Genomic DNA, 25,959 nt, shown 5'->3' on the forward strand with positions numbered 1-25,959 from the left:
TAAAAACTTGGTTTGCCAGCCTCTCGCAGGTGCTGGGGTTGCTGGCTTGCACCCTGTTTGCGGTTCCCTACGTGCATCTCTCCACCCACACCCCTAGGGCCTGGGAGCAGTAGGTGAGCAGAAACAGTGTTGGGACCCAGTGGAGGGATGCTTCTTGTCCACTCAGTACCAGTATTCTCAAAAACTGGTCCTGAGGGCTGGAGGGATGGCTCAGTGGTTAAGAACACTGGTTGTTTTTGCAGAAGACCCAGGCTCGAATCCCAGCACCCACATGGCAGCTAACAACTGTCCGTAACTCCAGTTCCAGGGGATCTCATAGCCTCTTCTGTCTTCCACAGGCATTGCACAACACGGGTGCACTTCCTACATGCAGGCGATACATGCATACACATAAAATAAAAATAATAAATAAAATTTAAAAAGGAAAACTGGTCCTCAGGGAAGACAGAAGTGACATGTTTGAGGGGAGTCACAACCAAGAACTGTGGGCCCAGGATTGCAGCTGGGATCTGCCTGACCTCAGTTGCTGCCTGACCCTCATCCCCCAACTTTAGTGTTGTCCTGCACTTTGGGAAATAACAAAAATAATAAAGAGGTCTTGGGGAATTGGGGAGATGGCTCAGTGTTAAGAGCACCGATTGCTTTTACAGAGGACCCAGGTTCGATTCCCAGCACCCATGTGGTGGCTAACAAACATCCAGTTCCAGTGGATCTGATGCCTTCTTCTGATCTCAGGCATTGCAAAGTATGGGTGCACTTACACACGTGCAGGCAGTACTCATACACATAAAAATAATAAAAAGGAGGCTAGAAGTGACAACTGACTCCTGACCCAGTCCCATGGCCACCATGTTCCCTAGGCACTGGGTATGAGGAGAGCAGGGACAATGCTGTGCTGTAGGAATGGGCTCAGGGTTCTGGGGAAGAGGGCCAGGATCTGGGCCTGGGGACAGTGTATGTGGGTGGTCTTTGAGCACTGTGCATGTGTGGATCAGGTGGTGTGGCTCTTCTGAGTGATGCCCATGGTGGTGCTCGCTAGTCCTGCCTCTTTAAGGCTGACAGATGAGGGGACAGCTGGCAGGAGGGACTAGGACAGGACATGGAACCAGCAGGGTTCAAAAGCAGTGAGAAAGAAGACCCCACCCTGGCCTCTGCTTCTGAGAGAGCATTCTGGTTTGGTTTTGAGACCACCTAGGCCGGCTTTGAACTCCTGCCTTTACCTCTCATATGCTGGGCTTCCAGGCCTGAGGGGCCATGCCTGGTGGGAGAAGTTTCTTTCCACACATCCTATCTCTCTGTTATGCTCTGAGTAACCTAGTGTCTCTGAGCTTTTGTTTGCCAGGTTGTAGAATGCAGCTGTTGAGAGTTTTGGCTTCAGGCTGTGTACTGCAGATGTGTCTAAGTGACTTCTACCTGACTCAGGGTAATGAGGCTTGGCAACACCTATGTTGTTGTGTCTATCTCACCTGCTGTCCCTGAAGGACAGCTGGGCACACTGAGGACTTGTGGATAACCCCAGCTATCCATGGTCTGACCCCAGGAACCCTCTCTTTTAGTGTCAGTTACAGGACTTCCTTGGACAGCACTCCATGACAGTGCTCCATGGACAGTGCCCAGCCTGACTGTCCGCAGCTGGGCTGCACCTCTGCCCCCTCCCTGGTCTACCAACATTCTGTAATTTAGCTGTTGGCACCTGAGCCACAGGCCTGGCCACAGGTCTCTGGGCTCCTGCTTCCCAGTCCAGCCCTTTCTGATTAGAGACAGGTCTGGGTCCCCACTGTCATTAGCTCAGAAGGGAGCCCTGCCTTGAGCCTGGGCACACCTGGTTGTGTACGTTCTCTGAGAATTGGCAAAGCCCCTGCTGTGTTTAGCCTGTCTGCACCCCTGGGTGCCACGGTACCCACAGCAGCCCAGGCATCTCAGGCCTAATTCCCCTTCTCACCCTCTGTTCTCCTTGAAGGTGACCAGCAATGGCAGCATCGGGAGGGACCCGCCGGCCGAGACCCAGCCTCAGAACCCCCCTCCCCAGCCAGCCCCCAACGCCTGGCAGGTTATCAAAGGCGTGATGTTCAGGTGAGCACTTGGGCTCCAGGGAACAAAACCCCAGGGAGAGAGGAAGGAAGGAAGGAAGGGCAGCTCATACTGGGATAGAGGTTTTGCCTGACAGAATTTCTTTCTACCAGTAAGCCACATCTTAAGTCCATTTATCTTGAGTCAGGGTCTTACTAATTTGTTCAGGCTAGATTTGAATTTGCTGTGTAGCCCAGGCAGGCCTTGAACTTTTTTTTTTTTAAGATCTTTTATTATATTTAGAGAGAGATCAAGTGTGTGTGTGTGTGAGAGAGAGAGAGAGAGAGAGACAGAGAGAGAGAGAGAGAGAGAGAATAAAAATGAACATGCCAAGGGGTGCGTGTGGAGGTCAGAGTACAACTTGGGAAATCAGGTCACTGTTTACACCATGTGGATCCTGGAATCCAACTCTAGATTGTCAGGCTTGGTGGCAAGTACATTGACCCACTGAACTATCTCACTAGTCCAAGTCCTTGAATTTTTGATCCTCCTGCTTCGGCTTCCTAATTGCTGAGATTGCATGCCTGCACCAGGACATCTGGCTGAAAATAAACTGTCCCAGGAAATAGAGCTCCTCACTAATTACTGAGATGGGAAGAGTACTTTTTTAGGAGCAATTAGAAATCTATGGTATTGGATTTCTCCCTGAGCTTAGAAGTCATCTGTGCTTATTGTAGAGTGAAGACAGTTCAGCAGGGACAAGTACAGTGCTCAGCAGCAAGCATGTGCTAAAAGGCCAGGGACATTCAAGTCTCTCCATAAATGACATTTTCAGCTGGGTGTGGTGATGCACACCTTCAATCTCAGCACTGGAAGCAGAGGCAGGTAGATCTCTGTGAGTTCAAGACCAGCCTGGAGTTCTGGCCAGACAGGACTACATAGTGAGACTTACCTAAACTCACTATGTAGTGCAGGCTGCCCTTGAACTCACAGTGATCCACCTGCCTCTGCCTCCCCGGTGCTGGGACTAAAGGCATGCGCCACCACACCTGGCGAGGCTCTTAAAAAGGAAAGAGCTGGATGTGGTGGCACACACTTGCTTAGTCCCAGCACTCGGGAGGCAGAGGCAGGCGGATCTCTGTGAGTTTGAGGCCAGCTTGATCTCCATAGTGAATCCAGACCAGCTGTGGCTACAGGGAGACCCTGTCTCAAAAAGACGGAGAAAAAAAAAGGAGGGTAAAAATCTAGTGGGGGATGGCACAGTGGTAGAGCACTTATCTAGAATGCTTGAGGTCCTTAGTTCTAGCCCTAGCACTGAAGAAAAATAGAAGACTTGCTGTGATCTCCAGGGCAGTCACCAGTCACATGCTGCTGTGGGACGCTGTGGGACTGAGCTTGGTGCCTGGGTCCTCCAAGGGTGTGGCACAGGATGCTGAGAAGCTGGGAAGGAGAGCACTCTCCTCACTGTGCAGACTCTGGGTGTCATTCCTGCCATGCATGCCCCAGCCTTCTCGGCCACAGAGCCCTGTCCCTCATCGTCATCCTCCCCTCCCCCCAATAGCCATATGGGTTCAGATTTTCTTTTTTGTTTTAAATTTTTGTATTCGTTTACTTACTGTGTGTATGCACATGTACAAGCTTGCACGTGTGCCACTGTGTGTGTGTGTGTGTGTGTGTGTGTGTGTACAGCTTGAAGTTCTGTCCTTCCACCATGTGGGTCCTAGAGATTAAACTCAGGTTGTGAGGCTTGGCAGTAAGTACCTTTGCCTGATGAGCCAGCTTACCATCCCCCTTTGAAAGTTTGTTAGCAGCCTATATTATTTATACTAATGTTTCACTGTGACATTTTCGTGTGTGTATAATGTATTCTGATCATACTCAGCCCCTTTTTTGTCATCCTCAGTTTATGTGGTGCTGGGGATCAAACCTACGACTTTGTGCATGCTCAGCAAGCACTCTTATCAACTGAGCCATATCCCAGACCCCTTACACATTTTTGTTTATTTTCTCTTGCTCACTTGCTCACTTGCTCTTTTTTTGGGACAGGGCTGTGTTCTGGCTAGCCTGGAACTCACAGAGCTCTATCTACCTCTTCCTCCCAGAGTGCTGGAATAAACGTTGTGGGCCACCACACCTGGCGTGTGTGTGTGTGTGTGTGTGTGTGTGTGTGTGTGTGTGTGTTTTAATTTTTTTTAATTTATTTTTATTTTATGTGCGTTGTTTTGCCTGTGTGTATATATGTGCATTCATGTCATATAACACCTGCAGAGGCCAGAAGAGTGTGTCAGATCCCCTGGAACTGGAGTTCTGGAGTTAAGGATAGTTGTTAGCTGCCATGTGGGTGCTGGGAACCAAACCTGGGTCCTCTGCAAGAGCAGCCAGTGCCCCTAACCATTGAGCCATCTCTCTAGCCCATTTGTTTGTTTTTAAATTGAGACAGCATCATGTGGAGTAACCTAGACTGGCTGTCTCACCTCCACATCCTGAGCAGACTGGGCCATCCCTTCTGGCTCACTTTTGTTTTCATACCCCAGGCAACAGTACAGATCGCCCTGGTCCTTCTCTTCATTTCCTCCAAGCCTATGCTTGGCTGTGCTGCTGCTCAATGCTTTTCATTCACAGCATATCAGGAGAATCTTTGCGCATCAGTACCAAGGAAAGCTTCCCTCTGAGAGGACTTTAATACAGCCTCCATGTGGGCTCATTTCCTCCTAAGGACTAGCACACCAGATATCGTTTTGGGTGGGTGTAGGTGGCTGCTGGAAGACCCTCTCATCTGAAGACGCGAGTGCCTTTGTGCCTCTGTGTCTGTGCGTCTGTGTGTGTGTCTGTGAGTTTGTGTGCGTGTGTTGCTGGGGGTGGCCCAAAAGACCTCAGATAATGATCTTATTGTACTTTTTCACTGAGCCAGGCCCCCAGCACTTTTGGAGGATTTTATTTATTATTAGTGCATGTGTCTGTGTGTATGTGTAGGATGTGTGTCTGTGTGTGCGTGTGTGGTGCGTGTAATGGGGGGGTGCCATAGTGGACGCGTGGAGGTCAGAGAAGATCTTTGTGGAGTCTGTTCTCTTCCATCTTTCCGTGGATTGTCAGGTTGGCAGGCTTGCACCGTTAAGTGACTACCCACTGAACCATTGCATCAGCCTTTGGAGTTGAATTTTTTTTTTGGCCTTTTTGAGACAGGGTCTCCGAGTAGCCCCAGAACTCACTATTGAGACCAGGCTGGCCTCAAACTCACAGAGATCTGCCTGCCTCTGCCTCCCTAGTTCTGGGATTAAAGGCATGTGCCACCACACCCAGTTCTTTTTTTTTTTTTTTTTTTCTTTTTTTTAATAGATTTTATTTATTATCTTTATTTTATGTGTATGAATATATTTCCTGCATGTTTGTGAGTACACCCATGTTGTGCAATGCCATGGAGGTCAGAAGAGGGTGTTGGGGATTCCCTGTCAGAAGAGTTACAGATAGTTCGTAGCTGCCATGTGGGTGCTGGGAATTGATCCCGGGTCCTCTGCAAGAGCAGTCAGTACTCTTAACCACTGAGCCGTCTCTCCAGCCCCAAACTACATTTTTGTTTGGTTTTGGTTTTTGAGACAGGATCTTACTCTGTAACCCAATCTGTCCTTGAACTTAGGTGATCCTCTTGTCTCAGCCTATTATGTTAGAATTACAGGCATGAACCACTGTGCCCAGCTTTACTCAAATGAATTGAAAAGCCTTGGGAAGGTGTCTTCCTGGCAGGCCCAGGGGCACAGAGGAAGGGCATTGTCCACCAAGCCCTCTGAGGGGGTCCCCAAGATGATGTAGTGATATCCTCACATATGGGCCTGGAGTCTAGAAAGGGCTGGTCTAGCCACCTTGTTTCACATGAGCAGAAGGCTAGAGGGCTAGGAACCCCCCATGCCCCTCTCTGAGCAGAACATCCCTTGCTCCTACAGGCCTCCTTGGAGTATTTAACCAAAACGGGAGCCTCTCCTTGATGCTGTGGGATCCCTAGAGAGAGTAGGTTCAGACCTTTGTCAGCCAAGTGCATCAGGGACTTCTTGAGAAGGCTCAGCTGGGCCACGGCCCCTGAGACCCCAGACCCCAGGGCTCCATGGCTTCAACAGGCAGAGGCAAGTCCCTGTGCCTGGTCCTGCCTGATTGGGCCCAGCCGGGAGGCACCTATACATTGAGCAGTCACTCACGGTACTTTTCCATTCCAGTGGTTTTCATTTTTGTTTTTTGCAGTGTTGGGGATGAAACCCAAGGCCTTGCACACGCCAGGCAAGCACTCTGTCACTGAAATCTGCGGAGAAGCCCCAAAGTTTTACAGGCCTTTTCCTATGATGAAACAAGTGCAATAGCTGACACTTGTAAAGTATGTACGGGGCGGGCCTGGTGTGGAGCGTTTAATGCTTATGAACATGCTGTGTCAGTACAGGCTCTTTGAACCCCATTTCATTTGCTAAGGAAACAGGTCCAGAAAAGTGAAGAGTATTGCCTCAGAGTGGGTGTTGTAGTACACATTTGTAAGCTCAGCAGTGGGAAGGCTAAGGCAGGATTGAGTTCCAGGCTAGCCTCAGCTACCACAGGCCAGGGAGATGACTCAGTAGAAAAGAACACCTGCTGTGCAATCCTGAGAACCTAAGTCCAGACCCCTAGCATGAGTAGTGCGGCTGTGTGAACCTGTAGCCCCGTCCTGGTTGGTGGGAGGCAGAGACAAGAGGACGCTGGGGCTGCTGGCCAGGCAGCCTAGGTGAAAAATGGTGGATTCCTGGTTCAACGAAGACCTGTCCCAAGGGAATAAAGCTAAGACCGATAGAGGAAGACACCTGTGTGTGCGCATGTGCACACAAACACACACACACCATACATCACATACAAAACACAAAAGAGCTAGTAGTTTGTACAGTTTGGGGGGAGAGGAAATTTACTGTTATTAGTAAATTTCAATTCATTGTTGTTGTTTTTTATCTTTATGTGTATAAGTGTTTTGCCTGCATGTATGTATGTATATGCACCTATGTCATGCAGTGCCAGTGGAGGCCAGAAGAGGGCTCAAGATCTCCTGGAACTGCAATTAAGGACAGTTGTTAGCTGCCATGTAGGTGCTGGGAACCAAACCTGGGTCCTCTGTAAGAACAGCCAGTGCTCTTAAGTACCGAGCCGTTTCTCCAGCCCCATTAGTGTTTTTATGTTTTTTTTTTTAATCTTTGGTTTCTAAAAATTGTGTTCATATGTCTGTAAGAGTGTATGTACACATGTGGTGTCTGTGCTTGTGCATATGCAGAGGCCAGAAGAGGGTGTCAGATCCCTCAGAGCTGGAGTCACAGGCTGCATTAGTTACTTTTCTGTTACTATGATAAAATACCCTGACAAAAGCCACTTAATGTAGAAAGGGTTGATTAGGTTTCTACTTTCAGGTCACAATCCATCATTTGAAGAACATCAGACCAGGAACGCAAGGCAGGGACCTGGAGCAGGAGCCGTGGAAGAGGGCTGCTTGCCAGCTCGTCTCTGGTTCCCTCATAGACTCATGCTTAAGTAGCTTTCTTATACAGCTCAGGGCCACCTGCCCAGGTATGGTACTGCCCAAATGAACTGGGTCCTGTATCAATTAATAAAGACAGTCCACCACAGACATGGCCACAGGCCAGTCTGATCTAGGCATTTCCTTAACTGAGGCTTCTCTCAGATAATTCTAGGCTGTGTCAAGCTTATGCTCAAGGCCAACCAGGACACAAGTGTTTGCAGATACCCAGATTATTACCTGGGTGCTGGGATCTGAACTCTAGTCCTCATTATTGTACAGGTATTCAGAGGAGATCTAAGACCAACTTGGGTAAAAAGAGGGGCAATAAAAAAATGGCTGGGGATATAGCTCAGTATTAAAGTACTTGTCCAGAATCCATTAGTGAGGAGCTTGGGGTATGGTTCAGTGGTAGAACACTTGCCTAGCATGTGGGAAGCTTTGGTTCAATTTCCAGTAAACCTCCCCCCCCAAACCCTCTGATTTACTGTTTCTAGTCTTTAAAGACTAATCTGGGGTTGGAGAGATGGCTCAGCAGTTGAGTACCAGCTGCTCTTTCAGGGAACTTGGGTTGGGGTTCCAGCACCCACATGGTGGCTAACAGCTCTGTAACTCTAGTTCCAGGGGATCTGACATCCTCTTGTGGCCTCCAGTGGTACTGCATGCACATGGAAGAAGACTAACCCATTACTGCCCGCTTCTTTAGTTTGCAGTTGAAGTTGGAAAGTCTTGCTCTAAGGTTTTGTGCCTGTACAGTGTGAAGATTCTAGACTCTTTAGATCCTCATTAGGTCTCCCAGGGGGTAGAGTGACTGCACTAGACATCCTTTGAGAGCCCCTTGTCCTTACCAACCCTGCCATTCAGCTGCACCAGGCCCTAGAGTGGGTGGCCGGTCTGGAGGCTGGTCCTCTGGATGTGGGTCAGAGAGTGTAGGGCCTCACCAGTCACTGCTTCCTTCTCAGGATCTTCATCATCTGGGCCATCAGCAGCTGGTTCCGCCGAGGGCCGGCCCCTCAGGACCAGTCAGGCCCCGGAGGAGCCCCACGCGTCGCCAGCCGCAACCTGTTCCCCAAAGACACTCTAATGGTAACGCTGGGTGCACTGTAATCCGAGGGGCTGGGAGAGTGACACGTGATATGATGAGGGCATCTGGGATGGGGCAGTTCCTGACCTCTGTCAGTTCTGTGGATGGTTGGGACTCAGGTTCTCTGGCCCATCAGAGCAGGTGATGCATGACACCCAGGAGACACTGTGAGGAAACAGGATTCCCAGGAGCAGACAGTAAAAGCCTGTTGCAACAGGGTTGTTGAACGCTCATTGCAACAGGATCCTTGAGTGTTTTATTTCAGAAACATGTTTGGCCTTGGCAGGTTGTGGAGGGTGGGGTGTGGGGCCAGGGGTAGCTGCGATCAACCAGGTTTCTGCACTAACACCACAGTCATCCAAGCCCTCAGCCTCTTGTCCCTCCTTGTTCTCTGCAGCTCTGTTGTACATTCAGACTGTCATGAGGCCACTACCACATAGCCCATCCCGAGCAGGAAGGAACACCCTAAGCCTGACTCCCCTTCTGAGGCACAGACCCTCCAATTGTTTTATGCAGGTCAACAGCCCCAATTGGGAGGCCATCCAGGGTGGCCCTGCTCTCTTCTGTCCTCAAGTTTGTCATTGCTAAGCTGGGTCTCTTGGCTCTTCAGTGTCATAGCTCAGAGCAGGATGAGCATATGAGAAAAGCAAAAGTTGAGGGTCCACTTTGACCAGGTTCCTTGCACAGATAGTGCCGTGCAGGTGAACATTTCTGACTGTGGCTGCCCCAGCCCCCAGGCTTGGCCACAAAGCCCTGACACCCCTCCCACTCCCACAGAACCTGCACGTGTACATCTCAGAGCACGAGCACTTCACAGACTTCAATGCCACCTCAGCGCTCTTCTGGGAGCAGCATGACCTCGTGTATGGTGATTGGACCAGTGGAGAGAACTCAGATGGCTGCTATGAGCACTTTGCAGAACTCGACATCCCGCAGGTGGGCAGCCCTGTGGTGCTGGCCTAGAGTCTTGCTCCAAGCCACTCCTGGCTCTCGCATCTGGAGCACCAGGCTCTGTAGCCATGGGCGACTGTGAGGTCTCTGGGCCTTCCCTTCTGAAAAAGGTGAATGGTGTCGAATCAGCCCAGGCCCTCCAGCTGCCTCCAGAGTGGTGTGATACCTAGCTTTAGGTAGTAAGCCACCAGGAACTGTTCCCCAGGGTCTGTGCAGCACCACCCTGTCAAACAGCCTTGCTTCCAAATCATACAGGTTAACTGACTGAGCAGTTGCTCTGCAGGACCCGGTTGAATCTAGGATGTAGTAGATTTGTAATCCTAGCACTTGGGGTATTGAGACAGAAGGATTATAACAAGTTCAAGGCCAGTGTGGGCTACATGAGAAGGCCCTCTCTTTAGGAAGGGAAGGAGGAAGCAAGCCTACTTTCCCATTTAACTCTGACTATCTCGTTTGGTAGCTGAGGAAGCTGGAGTAAGCAGAGGCAGGGTAACTTTCCCAAGGCCAAGAGTTAGTGAAGGAACACTCAGACTTGACTCTCTGGCTCTGGCAGCCCTTGGTTCAAATCCTGCCTTCTTCCAGAAAGCCTACTTCAGCTTATTCAAGTAACTTCTGGAGTCTCACAACCCACTGGGCTTCCATAGTTCAGGATTGTGGCATGCTAGGTCCTCCAGGGACAGATCTTTCTCTCACAAAACCATTAGTCAGGTGTGGCGTTGCATATCTTTAATCTCAGCATTCAGGTGGTAGAGACTGAGAGATCTCTGTGAGTTTGAGGCCAGCTGGTCTACGGTGAATTCTAGATCAGCCAGGGCTACATAATGAGACCCTGTCTCCATTTAAAAAAACAAAAAAACACCACAAAGGCCGGGAGTAGCGGTGCAAGCCTTTAATCTTAGTGCTTAGGAGGCAAAGGCAGGCAGATCTCTGAGTTCGAGGCCAGACTGGTCTACATAGTGAATTCCAGGCCAGCTGGGGCTATAAGGAGACCCTATCTCAAAAATACCAAAAAAAAATAACCCCACCATTAAACCCCCTTGCATGCTATACACAGGCATTATACAACTAAGCTATCTTTCCAGCCCTTGGTGGGTTTTTGTTTGTTTTAAGGGTTTTGTTTTGATTTGAGACAGTCTTATGTAGCTCAGGCTAGCCTTGGACTTTCTATGTAGCAGAGGCTGACTTTGAACCCCTGATCATCCTGTCACATCTTCCCAAGTGCTAGGATTACGGGTGTGCGCTATCCTACCTGGCCTCAGCCATCTGTTTTAACCTTACATTTTGAGATTGTGGCTCACCTAGTTGCCCAGTCTGGCCTTGAACTCATTCTGTAACTTTGAATCCTCCTGTCTCAGTCTCCGTAGTAACTGAAATCATAGGCCCATGCATCAGGCCCCCAGCACGGCCAGTCAGCACATGTGAGCATGTGGCACTCCCATCCTTTCTGCCCAGCAGACTTTGTGAGTAGATAGAAGAGAGATGCCCTGGCTGGAACTGAGTGGGCAGTCTCTGTGAGTCCAGGACACCACTGGCTAAGCCGTCAAGCCCAGGCCCTTTGAGGTTGAGAAGGCTGGGGACCTGCTGGCCCAACTGTGAGAGCTAGTCCCCAGGGCTTAAGTCTTATCTCCTGAGAAACTCTGGATGGGGTCAGAGGGCAGACACAGTGTGGGCCAGGCTGCGCCTAAAGGTCAGACAGCGGGGATGCAAACCTTCCTTCACCTTTCTCCAGAGCCCCCTTGGAGTGCACCATTCTCTGTCAAAGCCTCAGTCTCTTCATCTAAGTGTGGAGTCCCCATTCCTGGGAGAATGTGAGAAAGGCTTGGTCAGAAGGGGCCACATGGAATTGAGGTGGGCAAGGGGATCACAGGGGCTCATGGACTGGTTTCTTTTTCTTCTCCTTTCTGTGATATAGTCTTCCTTTGTGAACTAGCCTGGCCTCAAACTCTCAGTCCTCCTGTCTAAGTGCTGGGATTACAGCCATGCACCATGGCTGCTCTTGAAAACTAGGTTCTGATCCCTTACAGCATTATGTATAAGCCCTGGGTGCCTCATCAGCAGTTAGGGTCGTGACATGACTCACTGCACAAGGCTCCCATGCTCTGTGACTGTCAGCCCACAGCTGTAGAGACTCAATTCATGATGTCAGAGCAGAAGGTTAAACTTTGCTGACTGCTCTGGGCAGTCCTCACTGTGATGCTCCTAATCAGGACTGAGGTAGCCAGCGCCCTCCAGGTGAGGCCCAGGAAGAAAAGCTGAGCTTACATGGTCAGGTTCTTGATCCAGCCTCTGGTACAGAACTGCTCAGCTGCCCTCCTGGCCCTGAGCTTTTAGATAGCTGTGGAGTTGTGGGGATGAGGAAGCTGTTGCTGCAGGTGACCTGTGGCCTGGTACTCTGCACTCCATCCATCTGCTGCCCATCTCTTGCAGAGTGTCCAGCAGAATGGCTCCATCTACATACACGTCTACTTCACCAAGAGCGGCTTCCACCCGGACCCCCGGCAAAAGGCCCTATACCGTCGGCTTGCCACAGTCCACATGTCCCGGAGTAAGTTGATGACCCTGGGCTGGAGTGAGGGATGCACAGTCTCAGGGCAAGCAGGGGCTCTGCATTCTGGGGAATTGGGATTGGTCAGATGGGCACCTGGCCCTGCCTGTCCTTTCTGAGCTTGAGACACTCAGGAACTAGCTGATAAGGGCAAGTGAACCTGGTATGTGATGTTGGCCTACAACCCCAGCTAGGGGGTAGAGCGGCTGAGACTGAGTTAGAGTTGTGAGTGTGAAGCCAGCTGGAGCTGTGTAGTAAGACCCTGTCTGAATAAAAGAGAAAGGGGTGGGGGGAGAGAATAAGAACAGTTGGAGACCAGAACTGCTAGAGGAGAGGTGGCCTGCACAGAGGCCTGGCCTGGGCTGCTAGAAAGTCCTAGGCTGGGAGGAAGAGGAAGCACCCCATCAAAGTAAAGTGTGGATGCACAGATGGGTGCTGTGGATGTCGCTCTGGGTAGAGCGTTTGCCTAGTATACAGGAAATCCTGAATTCTGTCCCCAGCACCATTTTAACCAGGTGTGGTTGTGCACACCTATGATCCCTGTGAGATAGCAAGGATCATCCTTAGCTACATAGGGAACTGAAGGCCAGCCTGGTCTGTGTGATTCCCTGTCTCAAAAAATAAAAGCCCTCTTTCCCCCAAAACCCTGTCTCAAATGAGTTCATAGAGAAGTGATGGAGATGATGGTGTTCGTAAGAACATCACATTCCCACAGGAGTGACTGAGGGCCAAGAAGGTAACCTAATCCGCCAGCATCCCTTATAGAACACAAGAGCCAGCATCTTAGCCCAGAACTCTGTGGTAGCAGCTTTCCCTTCCCTCCTCCCACCCGGGGGCGGGATGGCGCAGCTCAGCAGGGCAGGGCATTTATTTTCTTCATCTACAATACTGGGAGTTGAACCCAGGGCTTTTCATGTGCTAAACAAGCACCCTACCACTAAGCCAAGTCTCCAACTCCTCACTGCTAGATCCTAGGTAAGGACTCTACTACCACTGACATACCTTAGCCCCCTGCCCTCTTTTTTGGGTCAGGGTCTCACCCTATGGCTTTGGCTGACCTGGAGCTCACTATGTAGACCAGGCTGGCTTCAGCCTTAACAGAGATCCACTTGCCTCTGCCTCCTGAGTGCTGGGATTAATGGCATGTACCACCTTGTCCGGTTTAAGCCCTTTTTTTTTTTGTCTTTTTGAGACAGAGTCTCCCTGTAACCCCAGCTGGTCTGGAACTCACTATGTAAACTGGGCTGGTCTCGATCTCATAGAGATACTCCTTCCTCTGTCTCCCAAGTGCTGGAATTAAAGGGGTACGCCTAGCAAGCCTTTTTTTTGTTTTTATTTAGAGAGGGTCCCACCACTTTGCCTGGGGTTTGCCTTGAACTCACTCTGTAGACCAGGGGGCCTTGTGGTCCTTCTAGGAGTACTGGCATATATCACTAGGTACAGCAGAGAAGGCGATTTTCCCTCCCAACGCAAGGAAGAGCTAGCAGCATTCAGATTGGGAGGACATGGCCAGCCTATCATCCTCATCACCCAGGTCATGGCAGCAAGAGGAAGTGAGTCCACTTGTGGCTGGGGATTCACAGCTTCAAAGTGCTTCATGCTGGTTTCTCACATTAGTGGCCCAAGGCCTTCTCTGGAATTGTCTGTGACTCCCCATATGTGGTCATGTATTCAGTGAGAGGTCCCTGAGTTCAGGGAGCAGAGCACACAAGTAAACGAGTGGGCAGGTGTACTTGTGTAGTGACTGAGGGTTGTGAGGAATTACACTGGCTGGCTGGGGGCAGAGTAGTCTTCTCTGAGAGGACACCAGGATGGACGTGGTAGCTCCTGCTGATAGTTGCAGCTAAGGCAGGAGGAGGATTGCCCTGAATTTGAGACCAGTCTAGACTACAACGTGGACCCCGTTTCAAAAGAATAAAATGGCTGCAGCCATGCAGGAGGGAGGCCCTGTGGAAGGAGTAATGGCCTGCTGTAGGGTCTGGGCGGAAGAACATCCTTGGCCCGCCTGGAGAATAGCCAAGCAGGTTTTAGGGAAGGGAAAGCAGCCTGGGTGATGACAAGTACTGGCTTCCCTGTAAAGATGGGGCAGTGGTCTGCCAAAGTCGAAAGGGTTGGTCAAGGTTGCCCAAGTGTGATCGTCACTAGGTGGCCAGAACACAGCTGGAGGGAGAGGTCTAGCATCTGGGCTTGCAAATGCCCACAAGCCTCCCCCTCCTCTTCCTGTCCTCAGTGATCAACAAATACAAGCGCAGGCGATTTCAGAAAACCAAGAACCTGCTGACGGGAGAGACAGAAGCTGACCCAGAAATGATCAAGGTAAACGGAAGCAGGTTGTTGGGCTGCTAATGGCCCAGCCACCCACTTGTTGGGGCTCACGATGGTACTAGCTACATGCAAGGTTTGGTCAAGCCAAGTGCCCGCCTCTATCTCTGTAGGCTTCTCTGGGAGGACTTCAGGCAGTCAGCACAGTCAGCCCTGAGACGTGGAGCCCACCACAAGTCTCATTTCACATGGGGACACTTGCTCCAAATCATACTAGCAGATGGTGGGGCCAGCATCATATCAAGGAGCCAGTACAGAACAGGTGCAGGAGAAGAGAACTCAAAAGTCATGAACTTCAGTGCTGTGACTCCTGGTGGGCTGGGAAAGCCAGGGTTTTTCTTGGAAGGCATAAGAGCCTGCCTTTCCCCATGGTCCTGGGCAAGAGACATGGTCCCTGAGTGGAGTGGGTCCCCTAAGGAGGATGCAGAAATGCTTTCAGTTAGCTAGGCATTGTGCAGGTCCTCTGCCTCCACACTCCTGCTCTCTTGGGTGAGAGGATGGAGCGTGGTGGGGACTGAGACCTGATGACAGACTTGCTGCGTGATGGGTGCCAGTGTGTGCCCACCACCTGTGACCATGGTAGCTGTTGTCCTGGATGGTATGGGAGGACATAGGCAGACAGAGGCTGCAGTCCATGGGACCTTCTGCCTGCTTGAGGCCCACCACCCATCCTTGATTCCCCACAGAGGGCCGAGGACTATGGACCTGTGGAGGTAATCTCCCACTGGCACCCCAACATCACCATCAACATCGTAGATGACCACACGCCATGGGTGAAGGGCAGCGTTCCGCCTCCTCTGGACCAGTGTAAGCATAGCTGACAGCTCAGGGCCTGTGACCTTGTCTTCCAACCCCATCCCTGAGAGACCGTTCTAGGTCTATACTCATGATCACTCTACACCATCCTCCCCCTCTTCTCTCTCACACCCCTCATGAGAACAAGACTGGCCTCCATGGATGAGAACAGGCTGCAGACCTGTCCAAGTGTCAGTTCACACCTGCTTTCTGGCTGTTTTCTATAAAGCCAGGGCTCTGCAGCCGCCTGTGTGCGCTGTACCAGGAACTAGCCTCAGTGGCCTTCACTCAGGACCACTGCCCAAGCTACTGTGTCCTCTCTATTGAGGCCTCTCCTCATGGCCCAGTCTAGAAGGCCCTTCTGCACTTACTAGTGCACGTCCATGTGCCCACAGATGTGAAGTTCGATGCTGTGAGCGGTGACTACTACCCCATCATCTACTTCAACGACTACTGGAACCTGCAGAAGGATTACTACCCCATCAACGAGAGCCTGGCCAGCCTGCCGCTGCGCGTCTCCTTCTGCCCACTCTCACTGTGGCGTTGGCAGCTCTATGCCGCTCAGAGTACCAAGTCGCCCTGGAACTTCTTGGGTGATGAGCTGTATGAGCAGTCAGATGAGGAGCAGGACTCAGTGAAGGTGTGCAGGGCGGGAGGGCTGAGGGGCAGTGGAATCTCCAGCCCAGTGTTCCCTCGGCTCTGGTTTCACAACTGCCCCCCCGCCCCCCAAGCCATGGGCAGGAAATTAGCCCTGCAACCCTGGAGACCTCGCTCCCAGCTTTCTGTCTGCTCAGCCAAGCCATATGGGCCTGGACCTGCCCTGGCTCCCAACTTTAGTCCTCTGTTCTCTCACCAGGTCCTTAAACTTCTTCCACATCCTCTTTTTCCTCTTCATCTCTGTGCTGCTAAGGCTGGGCTGTGCCTGCCTGGGACTGGGGTTGTAGTCAGGTCTCCCATCGCTCACTGCCTTTCCCTCCCTTCCTCTCTCCCATGCCTCCCCATCGCTGTCTCTCCTGTTCCCTCACTCTGTGATCTTCCCTGCTCTCCTCTAGCCCACATACTCCCTCTGTGGCGGTCTCTGGAATACATTTCTAGAGTGGTATCAGAGGTCCTACTTCAGATTCCTGGGAACAGAAGGCCAGCTCTTGGAGGGGGGTGCCAGAATAGGAGCAGAGTAGCACTCACAGGCCTCCCTCCCCAGGTTGCCCTGCTGGAAACCAGCCCCTACCTACTGGCTCTCACCATCATCGTCTCCATCGTCCATAGTGTCTTTGAGTTCCTGGCCTTCAAGAATGGTATGTGTCGGGGTCTGGGACATCAAGGCCAGTGGTGGGCCAGATCTTGACCCCTGCCACCTGCCACTGCCTAGCATCTCAGCGCCCTCTGTAGAGGCTTTGTAGGTTGGGGACAGAGAGTGACCCCACTGGGCACAGAGCTGAGGGAGGGGCTGGGCCTGCTGCCCAGGCAGAGGTCAGGGTGGTGCCCTCAGGAAGGCAGGCGGGGAACTCCAAGGCCAAGAGCAGGGAAGCCCCGGGCTGCTTCCAGCCCTGCCCATTAGGGAGGCCCCGCCTGCAGATACCAGGTTCTGCAGCAGCCAGTTGCCATGCTCAGCTCTAGGCCAGAAGGCAGAGGCTCAGTTAAGCTGGGGACATGCAGTTGCACAGCTCTGCCATGGCAGTTGTTCAACTGCTCTGTCAGCTTCTAGGCCTGTGGCCCACAACATGAGGGTGTGGAGGGTGCCCTGAAGCTCCTGGAAGTGGCAGAGTGATTGGGCACCACTGTCATGACAGTATGACCCTGAGTAGAAGCCACCATCTAGAAGAAGGTAGCATGCAAACTGACAGGTCCCTAGTATGTCCTGTCTTGGGAGTCTGTCGGCTAATGTCCTGCTGGCCTAGGACAGGTTAGTGCTAGAAGGCTTGCCTAGCATGTGTGAAGCCCTAGGTTCCGTCCCTAACACTGCAAAGTAAAACAAAAACAACAAAAGATACTAAACTTAGGGCTAGAGAGATGGCTCAGTGGTTAAGAGCACTGGCTGCTGTTGCAGAGGACACTGGTTCAGTTCCCAGCACCCACATGGTGGTTAACAACCATCCATAACTACGGTTCCAGGGGATCCGACACCTTCTGACCTCCTTGGGCATTGCACGTCACAGGTGCACTTACACATGCAGACAATACACTCATACACATAAGATAGTAAATAAAATATATTTTTTTAAGTTGTTAAGCTAGGTGTGGTGGTGCACGCCTTTAATCCTAGCACTTGGGACGCAGAGGCAGGTGGATCTCTGTGAGTTCAAGACCAGACTAGTCTACATAGCAAGTTCCAGAACCAGCTGGGGCTACAGGGAAACCCTGTCTCAAAAAGATTAAAAAAAAAAAAGTTGTTAAAGGCATATAGCTAGAGAAGCAGGGGAACAGGTGTGGCTGCTCACTGGGTCATGCAGCAGAAGCTCTGCTTTGCCCCATGCCGGCTGCCCCCCTGATCCAAGAGGGGTTTCTGTCCACTTGGCTCCCAGAGTTCGCCCCATTGTTCCTAGGAGATGGGTGACCTGTTCAGTAGGTTGGGTATGTGGACCAAGGTCCATGGTCCTGGGTCACTAGGTACTAGTAGGCCTATGTGTCCATGGTCTAGCCTGGCCTCTGGACACCAGGCCCAGGGCACTGGCCCTGTGACACCTCAGACAGTTATTCAGCCTGCTCAGGCTTCCGGGAGACCAGGAATTAGAGGGATGTGGCCAACCCAGGCCCCATGAGTGTCTGCATAGAGACCAGAGATGAGGACTTGTCTTTGCCCTGAGTGGCCATGGGCCAGTTCCTTCACAGTTTCAGGGGTGGGAAAGAGGAGGGTCCCCAAGCACGTACCCTGGATCTTCCTGCCAACAGGGTGTCATTACAGGATACTAACCTGATGTCTGCTTAGTTTTGCCATGCCAGGCTGTTGAGCCTCAGGATAACAGCTTCCCTCATTTGCCCTGAGCACCCAGTTACCCTCACTGGTACCTGAGGGACCTTACTCCAGGGTGCTGTGGGTTCCTGTCCCCATATGACCATTGGAAAGGTCCTGCCTGTCCTTTGCTGTGGTGAGGGAAGGCACCCAGTGAATGATGGCCCTTCTCTGGGGAGTATACCCTGCCAGGGAAGAGTGCTCACGTCTGTCCCCTCTTCCTCCACAGACATTCAGTTCTGGAATAGCCGGCAGTCGCTGGAGGGCCTTTCAGTGCGCTCAGTCTTCTTCGGCGTTTTCCAGTCCTTCGTGGTCCTCCTCTACATCCTGGACAATGAAACCAACTTTGTGGTACAGGTCAGCGTCTTCATCGGGGTCCTCATCGACCTCTGGAAGATCACCAAGGTCATGGATGTCCGGGTGAGTCGGGTGCCATGTTGCTGTGGGGTCTGCCTGGGGAGGGGTTGCCTGCCTAGCTAGACTCTGCCTGGGTCCATGGGGGTTTCCCGATGCCTGCCTGGCTCCCAGGACCTAGGGGATTTTTACAGCAGGGGATTTTTCAGGTCACACACAGGGCAGGGGAACTGGGAGGAGTGGGGAAGGGCAGGGGCCGGTTCTCTTCTGGGGAGTGACAGGAGCCGGCCCCAGTTGACTATGGCCTCCTTCCTTGTGTTTAGCTGGACCGGGAGCACAGGGTGGCAGGAATCTTCCCCTGTCCCATTTTCAAAGACAAGTCCACATACATCGAGTCCTCCACCAAAGTATATGATGATGTGAGTGACCCCTACAGCCCTGGGGTGGTTTCAAGTCACCCACCCTGGTGAGGGATGGGCTGGGCCATCTGCCCTGCCTGCCAACTGCCAGGTCTATATCATGCCCTATGTCCCCCACCTGCCCATCTACTTCCTAGCTGAGTCCAGAGTTCCCAGGGCCACCTGGAAATTCCCCTGGCCCAGCCTACAGAACCAGGTGTGGGTGGGTGAGGGCAAGGAGTGGACCTGCCAAGCTGGTCCCAGCCTGCACATGACCCCACAGATGGCGTTCCGGTACCTGTCATGGATCCTCTTCCCGCTGCTGGGCTGCTATGCTGTGTATAGCCTCCTGTACCTGGAACACAAGGGCTGGTACTCGTGGGTCCTGAGCATGCTCTACGGCTTCCTGCTGACCTTTGGTGAGCAGGCCCAGCCCTGGCCCACCCAGAGGCCTGCGCCTGCACACAGGTCTACCATATGTGTAAGCCACAGCCCTGAGCCTGGCAACCAGGCCCCACCTAGAAGGCCGGTGCCAGCTGACAGGCCCAGGCTCCCATGCAATCTGCTGCAGTAAGCTCAGCAGCCAAGCCTTGTCCCCCTTGGCTTCACAGCCAGCAAGGGGAAGCAGACCCGCCCAGACAGTGACTACTCAAGGTGGGCAGACACGGAGTAGGGAGCCTGAGGAGGCTTCTGGCCTCATCTGTAGTCAGAGAGGGATTCTGGGAGGACATGAATAGCATAGTGCCATTCTTAACTCCTCAGAGGAGCAATGTTTGTTGTGGGAGCCGAGAAAGCAGAGGGCAGCCAGTTGCTCATGGCATGTGACGAGCTCAGTGAAGGGCAGAATGCAGTGTGCACTTAGGTGGGGCTGGGGACCACTCTCGGAAGATGTTTAAACAAGCCTGAAAGATGCCCAGAAGGGTCCATACAAAGATCTAGGTGTAATGGCTTACACCTATAAGCCTAAAGCTCGAGAGGCTGAGGTAGGAGGATTCCCATGAGAGCTTGGCCAGCCTGGGCTGCAGATTAAGATCCTGTCTCAAAAAACAAAACCAAAAAGAATCTTGTGGCAGAGGCCAGAGCAGGTACAAAGGCCCTGAGGTAGGCTGTACCTGGGGTGGTACAGTAGGCCAGGATGGCTGGAGCAGAGTGAGCTGGGGTGGCTGGTCATGGTGTTCGTTGTCACCCCTGCAGGCTTTATCACCATGACACCCCAGCTCTTCATCAACTATAAGCTCAAGTCCGTGGCCCACTTGCCATGGCGCATGCTTACCTACAAGGCCCTCAACACCTTCATCGATGACCTGTTCGCCTTTGTCATTAAGATGCCTGTCATGTACCGGATTGGCTGCCTGCGGGATGGTGAGGCCTAGGAAGCACAGAGCTCCCTCCAGTGGTCAGGGGAGGCCTCGGGCCCTGGTGGAGGAAGAGGGGTGGGCTCTGTTCCTCACGTAGCCCCTTCCTCTAGATGTGGTTTTCTTCATCTACCTCTACCAACGGTGGATCTACCGCGTCGACCCCACCCGTGTAAATGAGTTCGGCATGAGCGGAGAGGATATCTCAGCAGTGGCATCTGGGGCCCAGGCACCTGCTGTAGCAGGGGCCCTCACACCGGTGCCCAGCACAACTGTCACAGGAGAGGATGCCTCCACAGCCCCTAAGACCACCCCTGGGGCCAGCCCCACCAGCCAGCCCGGGGAAACGCCTCCAAAGCCAGCAGAGGATAAGAAAAAGGATTAGCCACTCAGTCCTCCTCATCTGCTCCTGGTGACCACCACCCACCTCCCCTGCCCCTCGCCTCCCCTCCCTGCTGCCCTCTCCTTGGACAGATCGGGCTGGGGTGGCAGGAGGCCCTCTCTGGCCAGGGCCCAGAGTATAAGATGGGACCGGGCAGGCCGGGGCTTGCTATGTGTGGAGGCACTGTCTGTCGTCTGTCTGTCGTCTGTTCGTCTGTTCCTGTCTGTTTCCAGAAATCTCGCCCTGCCAGACCAGCACCATCGGGAATTGTGAAGCCAATGCGGTGCAGAGGGTGGGCCAAGCAGGGGAGGGGCCAGGATCCCTCTGTGGGACACCTGCGGTCCTCCATCTTGTCCCTCGTTCCCTGACTGCCCACTCCCAGATTGCCACCCTTTAAGAGTCTGGATTTAATAAATTCATATGGGTGTTTAACTTAAGCTCAACCACTGCACTCCTCTGCCTGTCTTGTGTGGAGTGTGCAGCTGCCTCAGAGATCTGAGAAGGAGACTTGGGGGTACAAGACAGAATAGGGGCCTGGGCTGTATCTCAGCTGTTACCTACCTAGCATACATGAAGCCTTATGTTCACGGCACTGTATAAACCAAGCATGGTGGCACATGCCTGTGATCTGTAATGGAGGGGTGGAGGCAGGAGAAGCAGTGGTTCAAGGTCAGCCTTGCTTACCTAGTGAGCTTGAAAGCCAGCCTGGGCTACATAAGACCGTATCTGAGATGGAATGGGCTGGTGAGATAGTTCAGCAGGTAAAGGGAATTGTGTGAGCCTGGAGTCCTGAGGTCATGCTGCATCTGATGGGTACCAGGAGACCACATAACCTGAGTTGGATCCATGTAAAGGTGGAAGGAGAGATCAGACTTCACAAGATGTCCTGTGACTTCCACACATGTGCTATGTCCAGGGCCTGGACACCGTCCAAAACCACCCTTAAGAGGGATTGACCCTCAACTAGGGGCACCTGAATGGGGCCTACATGCACCTATCTCCCACACTGCAGCGGTATAGTGAATCCTCAGGTGATGCTGTAGTACCCTCTAAGTGTAGGGGTGTTGTCCCCAAGGACCCAGCTGAGCTCTCAGTAGGTGGCCCCTGGGCCTTCCCCGCCGAGTCCCATGAGCTGGGAAAGCTCACCAACTGTAGGGAACCACTGGGATGCTGACTGTGTTCCCACTCATCCATGCTGTAGGGAAGAGACCCAGGGCCAAGGACCCCTAGGTTCCTTCAGGCTCCACTTGCCTCCTTGCCCTGCTGAGGCAGGTAGGGGGGTCACTTGGCCTCTTGCTGTAGCCCTACCCCAGAACCCCAACGGCACAACCCTGAATCTGCTCAGAATTTGTTAATGGTTCCCTAGTGTCCTCAGAAAAATGCAAGCTCCTAACAAGATATTAGGAGTTTCTGGACCCCACATACTCATACAAGCCCTTGGGCCCTCACATCCTGCTATAGCTTCACCTCTAGGCTGTGTTACGCTGTTCCCTACCTTGAACAGTACAGGCTCATGGCTCCTGCTCCCTGGTGCCCAAGCACCATCATGTTGCACCATGTGTTTCTTCCAGCACATCCTCCTTTACAGCCAGGTCCTGGAGCTTTCACAGCCCAGGTCAGGGCATCACAGCAAAGTGGCAGATAGTGTTCCTCCATTGGACCAAGACTTGTGAGGTCATGCCAGGGTTCTCTATGGCTGCTGTGTCCCAGCACCTCTGTGGTGCCATTCACTTTCACAGACATAGGCACATCCAGAAATGGGCACCATGGTGCCCTGACTGGAACACTGGTGGGCCAGTCTGCAGTGTATAGTTAACAGGTGCTCCTTGAGCCCTACCCTGGGCAGAGACAGCACTTGGGGAGTGTGCCATATACACTGGGGACTAAGGCTGTCCAAGACCAGCTATGTGGAGCTCAGAGCCCAGCAGGAACACTGGGCACTGCTGGGCATAGCCATGTCATCTCATCTTGGGAGGCTGAAGCAGGAGGATCTGGAATTCAAGGCCAACATGGGCTAAACAAAACTCAGCTTTGATGCCAGGCATGGCAGACAATGCCTGTCATCCCAGCACTTGGGAGCAGGGAGTGGAATATCAGGAGTTCAAGACTTGCATGGGCTACCTAGTGAGTTTGAGGATCTCCAAGGCTTTAGGAGACCCTGTTTAAAACAACAATGACAGGGCCAGGCATGGTGGTGCATGCCTTTAATCCCAGCACTCTGGAGGCAGAAGCAGGCAGAGGATCTCTGAGTTCGAGGCCAGCCTGGTCTACATAGTGAGTTCCAGGACAGCTGGGGCTACAGGGAGACCCTGTCTCAAAAAAAAAAAAAATTGCCAAGTGCAGGCCTTCAATACCAGCACTAAGGAGGCAGAGATGGGTGGAGTTCTGTGGAATCAAGGCCAGCCTGGCCTAAAAAATTTTTTCCAAAGTCACACAAAGAACTATGACATGTATTTAGTAATTTGAACTGTGCATTGGATTTGGGATCCTCAAATCACAACTTCTCTTGCAAGACTGTTAACTTGAGACAGGGTCTTGCTATATGTAACCTACACTAGCCAAGAACTCATGGCAATCTTCCTGCCACACCCTTCCAAGTGTTAGAATTATCAGTGTGATTTACAATGCCTGGCTGTCACACTGCTCTTGAGTTTGCCATCCCTTGCCTCAGCCCCTGGATGATAGGTACAACCCATCATGCCTAACTTGGTGCTTGCTTTGTTCTGATGCTGGACAGTCAACCCAGGTCTTCTTGCATGCTAGGCAGGCACTCTACCACTGAGCCACACCCCAGCTCCTCACTGGGGGATTCTAGGCAGGTGCTCTACCACTAGGACAGGTCCCATCCCCTGATTTTGCTTCTTTTAAAAAAAAAATTTGTGTGTATTGCCTGCATGTAGGTAAGTGCATCCATGTCATGCAATGCCAGTGGAGGACAGAAGAGGCTGTCAGATCCCCTGGGACTGGAGTTACAGACAGTTGTTAGCTGCCATGTGGGTGCTGGGATTCAAACCTAGGACTTCTGCAAGAACAGTCCAGATTCTTAACTGCTGAGCCATCTCTCCAGCCCCTTACTTTTTATTTTTAATGTATATGTGTGTTTTGCCTACATGTGGGTATGTGAACCACAAGAGTGTAATGCCCACAGAGGCCAGAAGAGGGCTTTGGAACCTCTGGAACTGGAGTTTCAGACAGTTGTGAGCTGCCATGTGGGTGCTGGGAACCAAACTTGGGTTCTGTACAAGAGCAGTCAGTGCTTTCAACAGCTGAATCATCTCTCCACCCCGTGGGTCTACTTCTTTATCCTTCCTTTTCTCCTCTCTCTCTCTTGCCATGCAGTCACAGCTGGCTTGAAACTCACTACTTGGTAGTGAAACTCTTGCCTCTGTCTCTTCAGTACTGTTATTATAGGCACAAGCCACCATGCCTGGCTACATTGTAATTTATTTATTTATGTGTATGAGTGTTTTGCTTCCATGTATTTAAGTGCATGTCAGAGGCCAGAAGAGGGTGTCAGAGTCCCCTGGAACTGGAGTTAGGGATAGCTGTTAGCCACCATGTGGGTGCTGGGAACTGAACCCAGGTCCTTTGAAAGAGCAGCCAATTCTCTTAACTGCTAAGTCATCTCTCCAGCCTACATTATTATTTTTGTGTGCTGGTAGGGATCCAACCCAGGGCCTCATACATGCTGGGTAAGCATTCTAACATCAAGTTAACATCCCCAGCCTTACTTTTTTTTTTTTTTTTTTTTTTTTTTTTTTTTATCTCCCTGTAGCCCCAGCTGTCCTGAAACTCACTATGTAGACCAGGCTGGCCTTGAACTCATAGAGATCCTCCTGCCTCTGCCTCCCAAGTGCTGGGATGCCTTACATTTTTAAGTTGTAAGAATCTAAAGAAAAATATATGGTGATCCATGTGTGGTTCATGAACGTGATCAGAACTTCACCATGGGAGGTGTCTGTCCCTTCCACCTTGCTATCCATCTGTGAACAAAAGGACATATTGTTTCACATGAAAGCTATATGAAATTAGAACATAGCCACACTCCTGATCATGCATCGTCTTTAACTGTTTCTGTGCAATGGTGTACTTGAGAATGGAGCTCACCTGGCTCTCAAAGCTTAAGCTTAACATAGTTACCATTTACCCCTTTACCAGAAAAAGTTTGCTCTTAGCTGGGCATGGTAGCATATGCGTGTGATTCCAGCACTCAAGAGGCTGTGGCAGGAGGATTGCCATGACTCTGAGGCCTGCCTAGGCTACAAAGCAAAAACAAAACAATGTATAATGGTCTTTTTGGTTTATACCTCATTCATTGCCACAATCTTCTGCCTCCTTGGAACAGGCACTGGATCTGGCTTCATGAATGCTGTGCCCTAAGATTCAGTGCAGGCTGGGGCATACAGCAGGTGCTTAGTTAAGTGTATGTTTCATGAAGCACTAATCATATATAGACCAAGAAGAGAAGAGGAGTGGAATGTGCAGATTTTACTGACGTCGTAAAGAGGTCGAGGGGCTGGGGCTGTAGCTCAGTTGGTGGAGTGCTTGCCTAGCATGCATGAAACTTTCTAGATTCGATCGCTAGCACTGCGTAAACCACTCATGATGGTACATCCCTGTCATCCCAGCACTTGGGAGATGGAGGCAAGAAGATCAGAAGTTCAAGGGCATCTTCGGCTACACAGAGCTCAGAGCTGGGCTACATGAGATCTTATCACAAAAAGTTAAGTTAAATATGTATATATTGTGTTGGAGAGGTGGCTCAGGGGTTAAGAGCACTTGCTGTTCATCTAGAGGACCCGGGGTTCGATTCCCGTCACCCACATGGGGGCTCTGTTACCCTCTCCCGGGCTTTGTGGACACTACACACACACTAGTAAATATACCGGCAATCAAAACACTTGTACATTAAGTACATTAAGTACATTATGTACATTAAGATTTGTACATATAAGATCATCAGTGGCAGCTGTAGGGTTCTGGTAATCTCCCGCTTCTGACACCCTACGCAGCCTGACAAACAGCAGGCTGAAGTCCTATTGAGAGCGCATGGGGGTGCCCAGTTTCCCGGCTTGCACATGGTAGGGCGTAAATGGTCCCAAGCTGGCCTCAACTGTCTCCTCCAAGCAATGGGCAGGGATCCACGCTACCCCGGCCCCTGCACAGCACCAAACCTTCTCTTCCCGGCCGGCCCCGCCCCCGCCATCACGTGACGCGCGGGGGTTTTCCCGTTCCCCTGTGTGTGACGTCACGGACGGAGAGGACCCAATGGGCGCGCAGGCCGGCTGCGCCGGGGAATTC

The 25,959-nt window shown here is 51.8% G+C and overlaps 1 protein-coding gene across 2 annotated transcripts in view; it reads left to right on the forward strand.

Moving 5' to 3' along the window:
- Clptm1 (CLPTM1 regulator of GABA type A receptor forward trafficking) overlaps nt 1-21,101 on the forward strand; it is a 28,268-nt gene extending 7,167 nt beyond the window's left edge. For both annotated transcript variants that reach the window (XM_008852009.2, XM_017802910.2), the window contains exons 2-14: nt 1,961-2,073; nt 8,485-8,608; nt 9,384-9,542; nt 11,985-12,102; nt 14,333-14,418; nt 15,111-15,231; nt 15,615-15,859; nt 16,421-16,514; nt 18,399-18,589; nt 18,847-18,942; nt 19,205-19,340; nt 20,116-20,283; nt 20,390-21,101. In XM_008852009.2, coding sequence (XP_008850231.1) covers nt 1,961-2,073; nt 8,485-8,608; nt 9,384-9,542; nt 11,985-12,102; nt 14,333-14,418; nt 15,111-15,231; nt 15,615-15,859; nt 16,421-16,514; nt 18,399-18,589; nt 18,847-18,942; nt 19,205-19,340; nt 20,116-20,283; nt 20,390-20,661 — 1,923 coding nt within the window. In that variant the 3' untranslated portion in view covers nt 20,662-21,101. The remainder of the gene's footprint in view (nt 1-1,960; nt 2,074-8,484; nt 8,609-9,383; nt 9,543-11,984; nt 12,103-14,332; nt 14,419-15,110; nt 15,232-15,614; nt 15,860-16,420; nt 16,515-18,398; nt 18,590-18,846; nt 18,943-19,204; nt 19,341-20,115; nt 20,284-20,389) is intronic.
- The last annotated feature ends 4,858 nt before the right edge of the window (nt 21,102-25,959 follow it).

This window comes from Nannospalax galili, unplaced genomic scaffold (genome assembly GCF_000622305.1).
Source record: "Nannospalax galili isolate Female #2095 unplaced genomic scaffold, S.galili_v1.0 scaffold385, whole genome shotgun sequence".
In the NCBI taxonomy this organism is placed as follows: Eukaryota; Metazoa; Chordata; class Mammalia; order Rodentia; family Spalacidae; genus Nannospalax; species Nannospalax galili.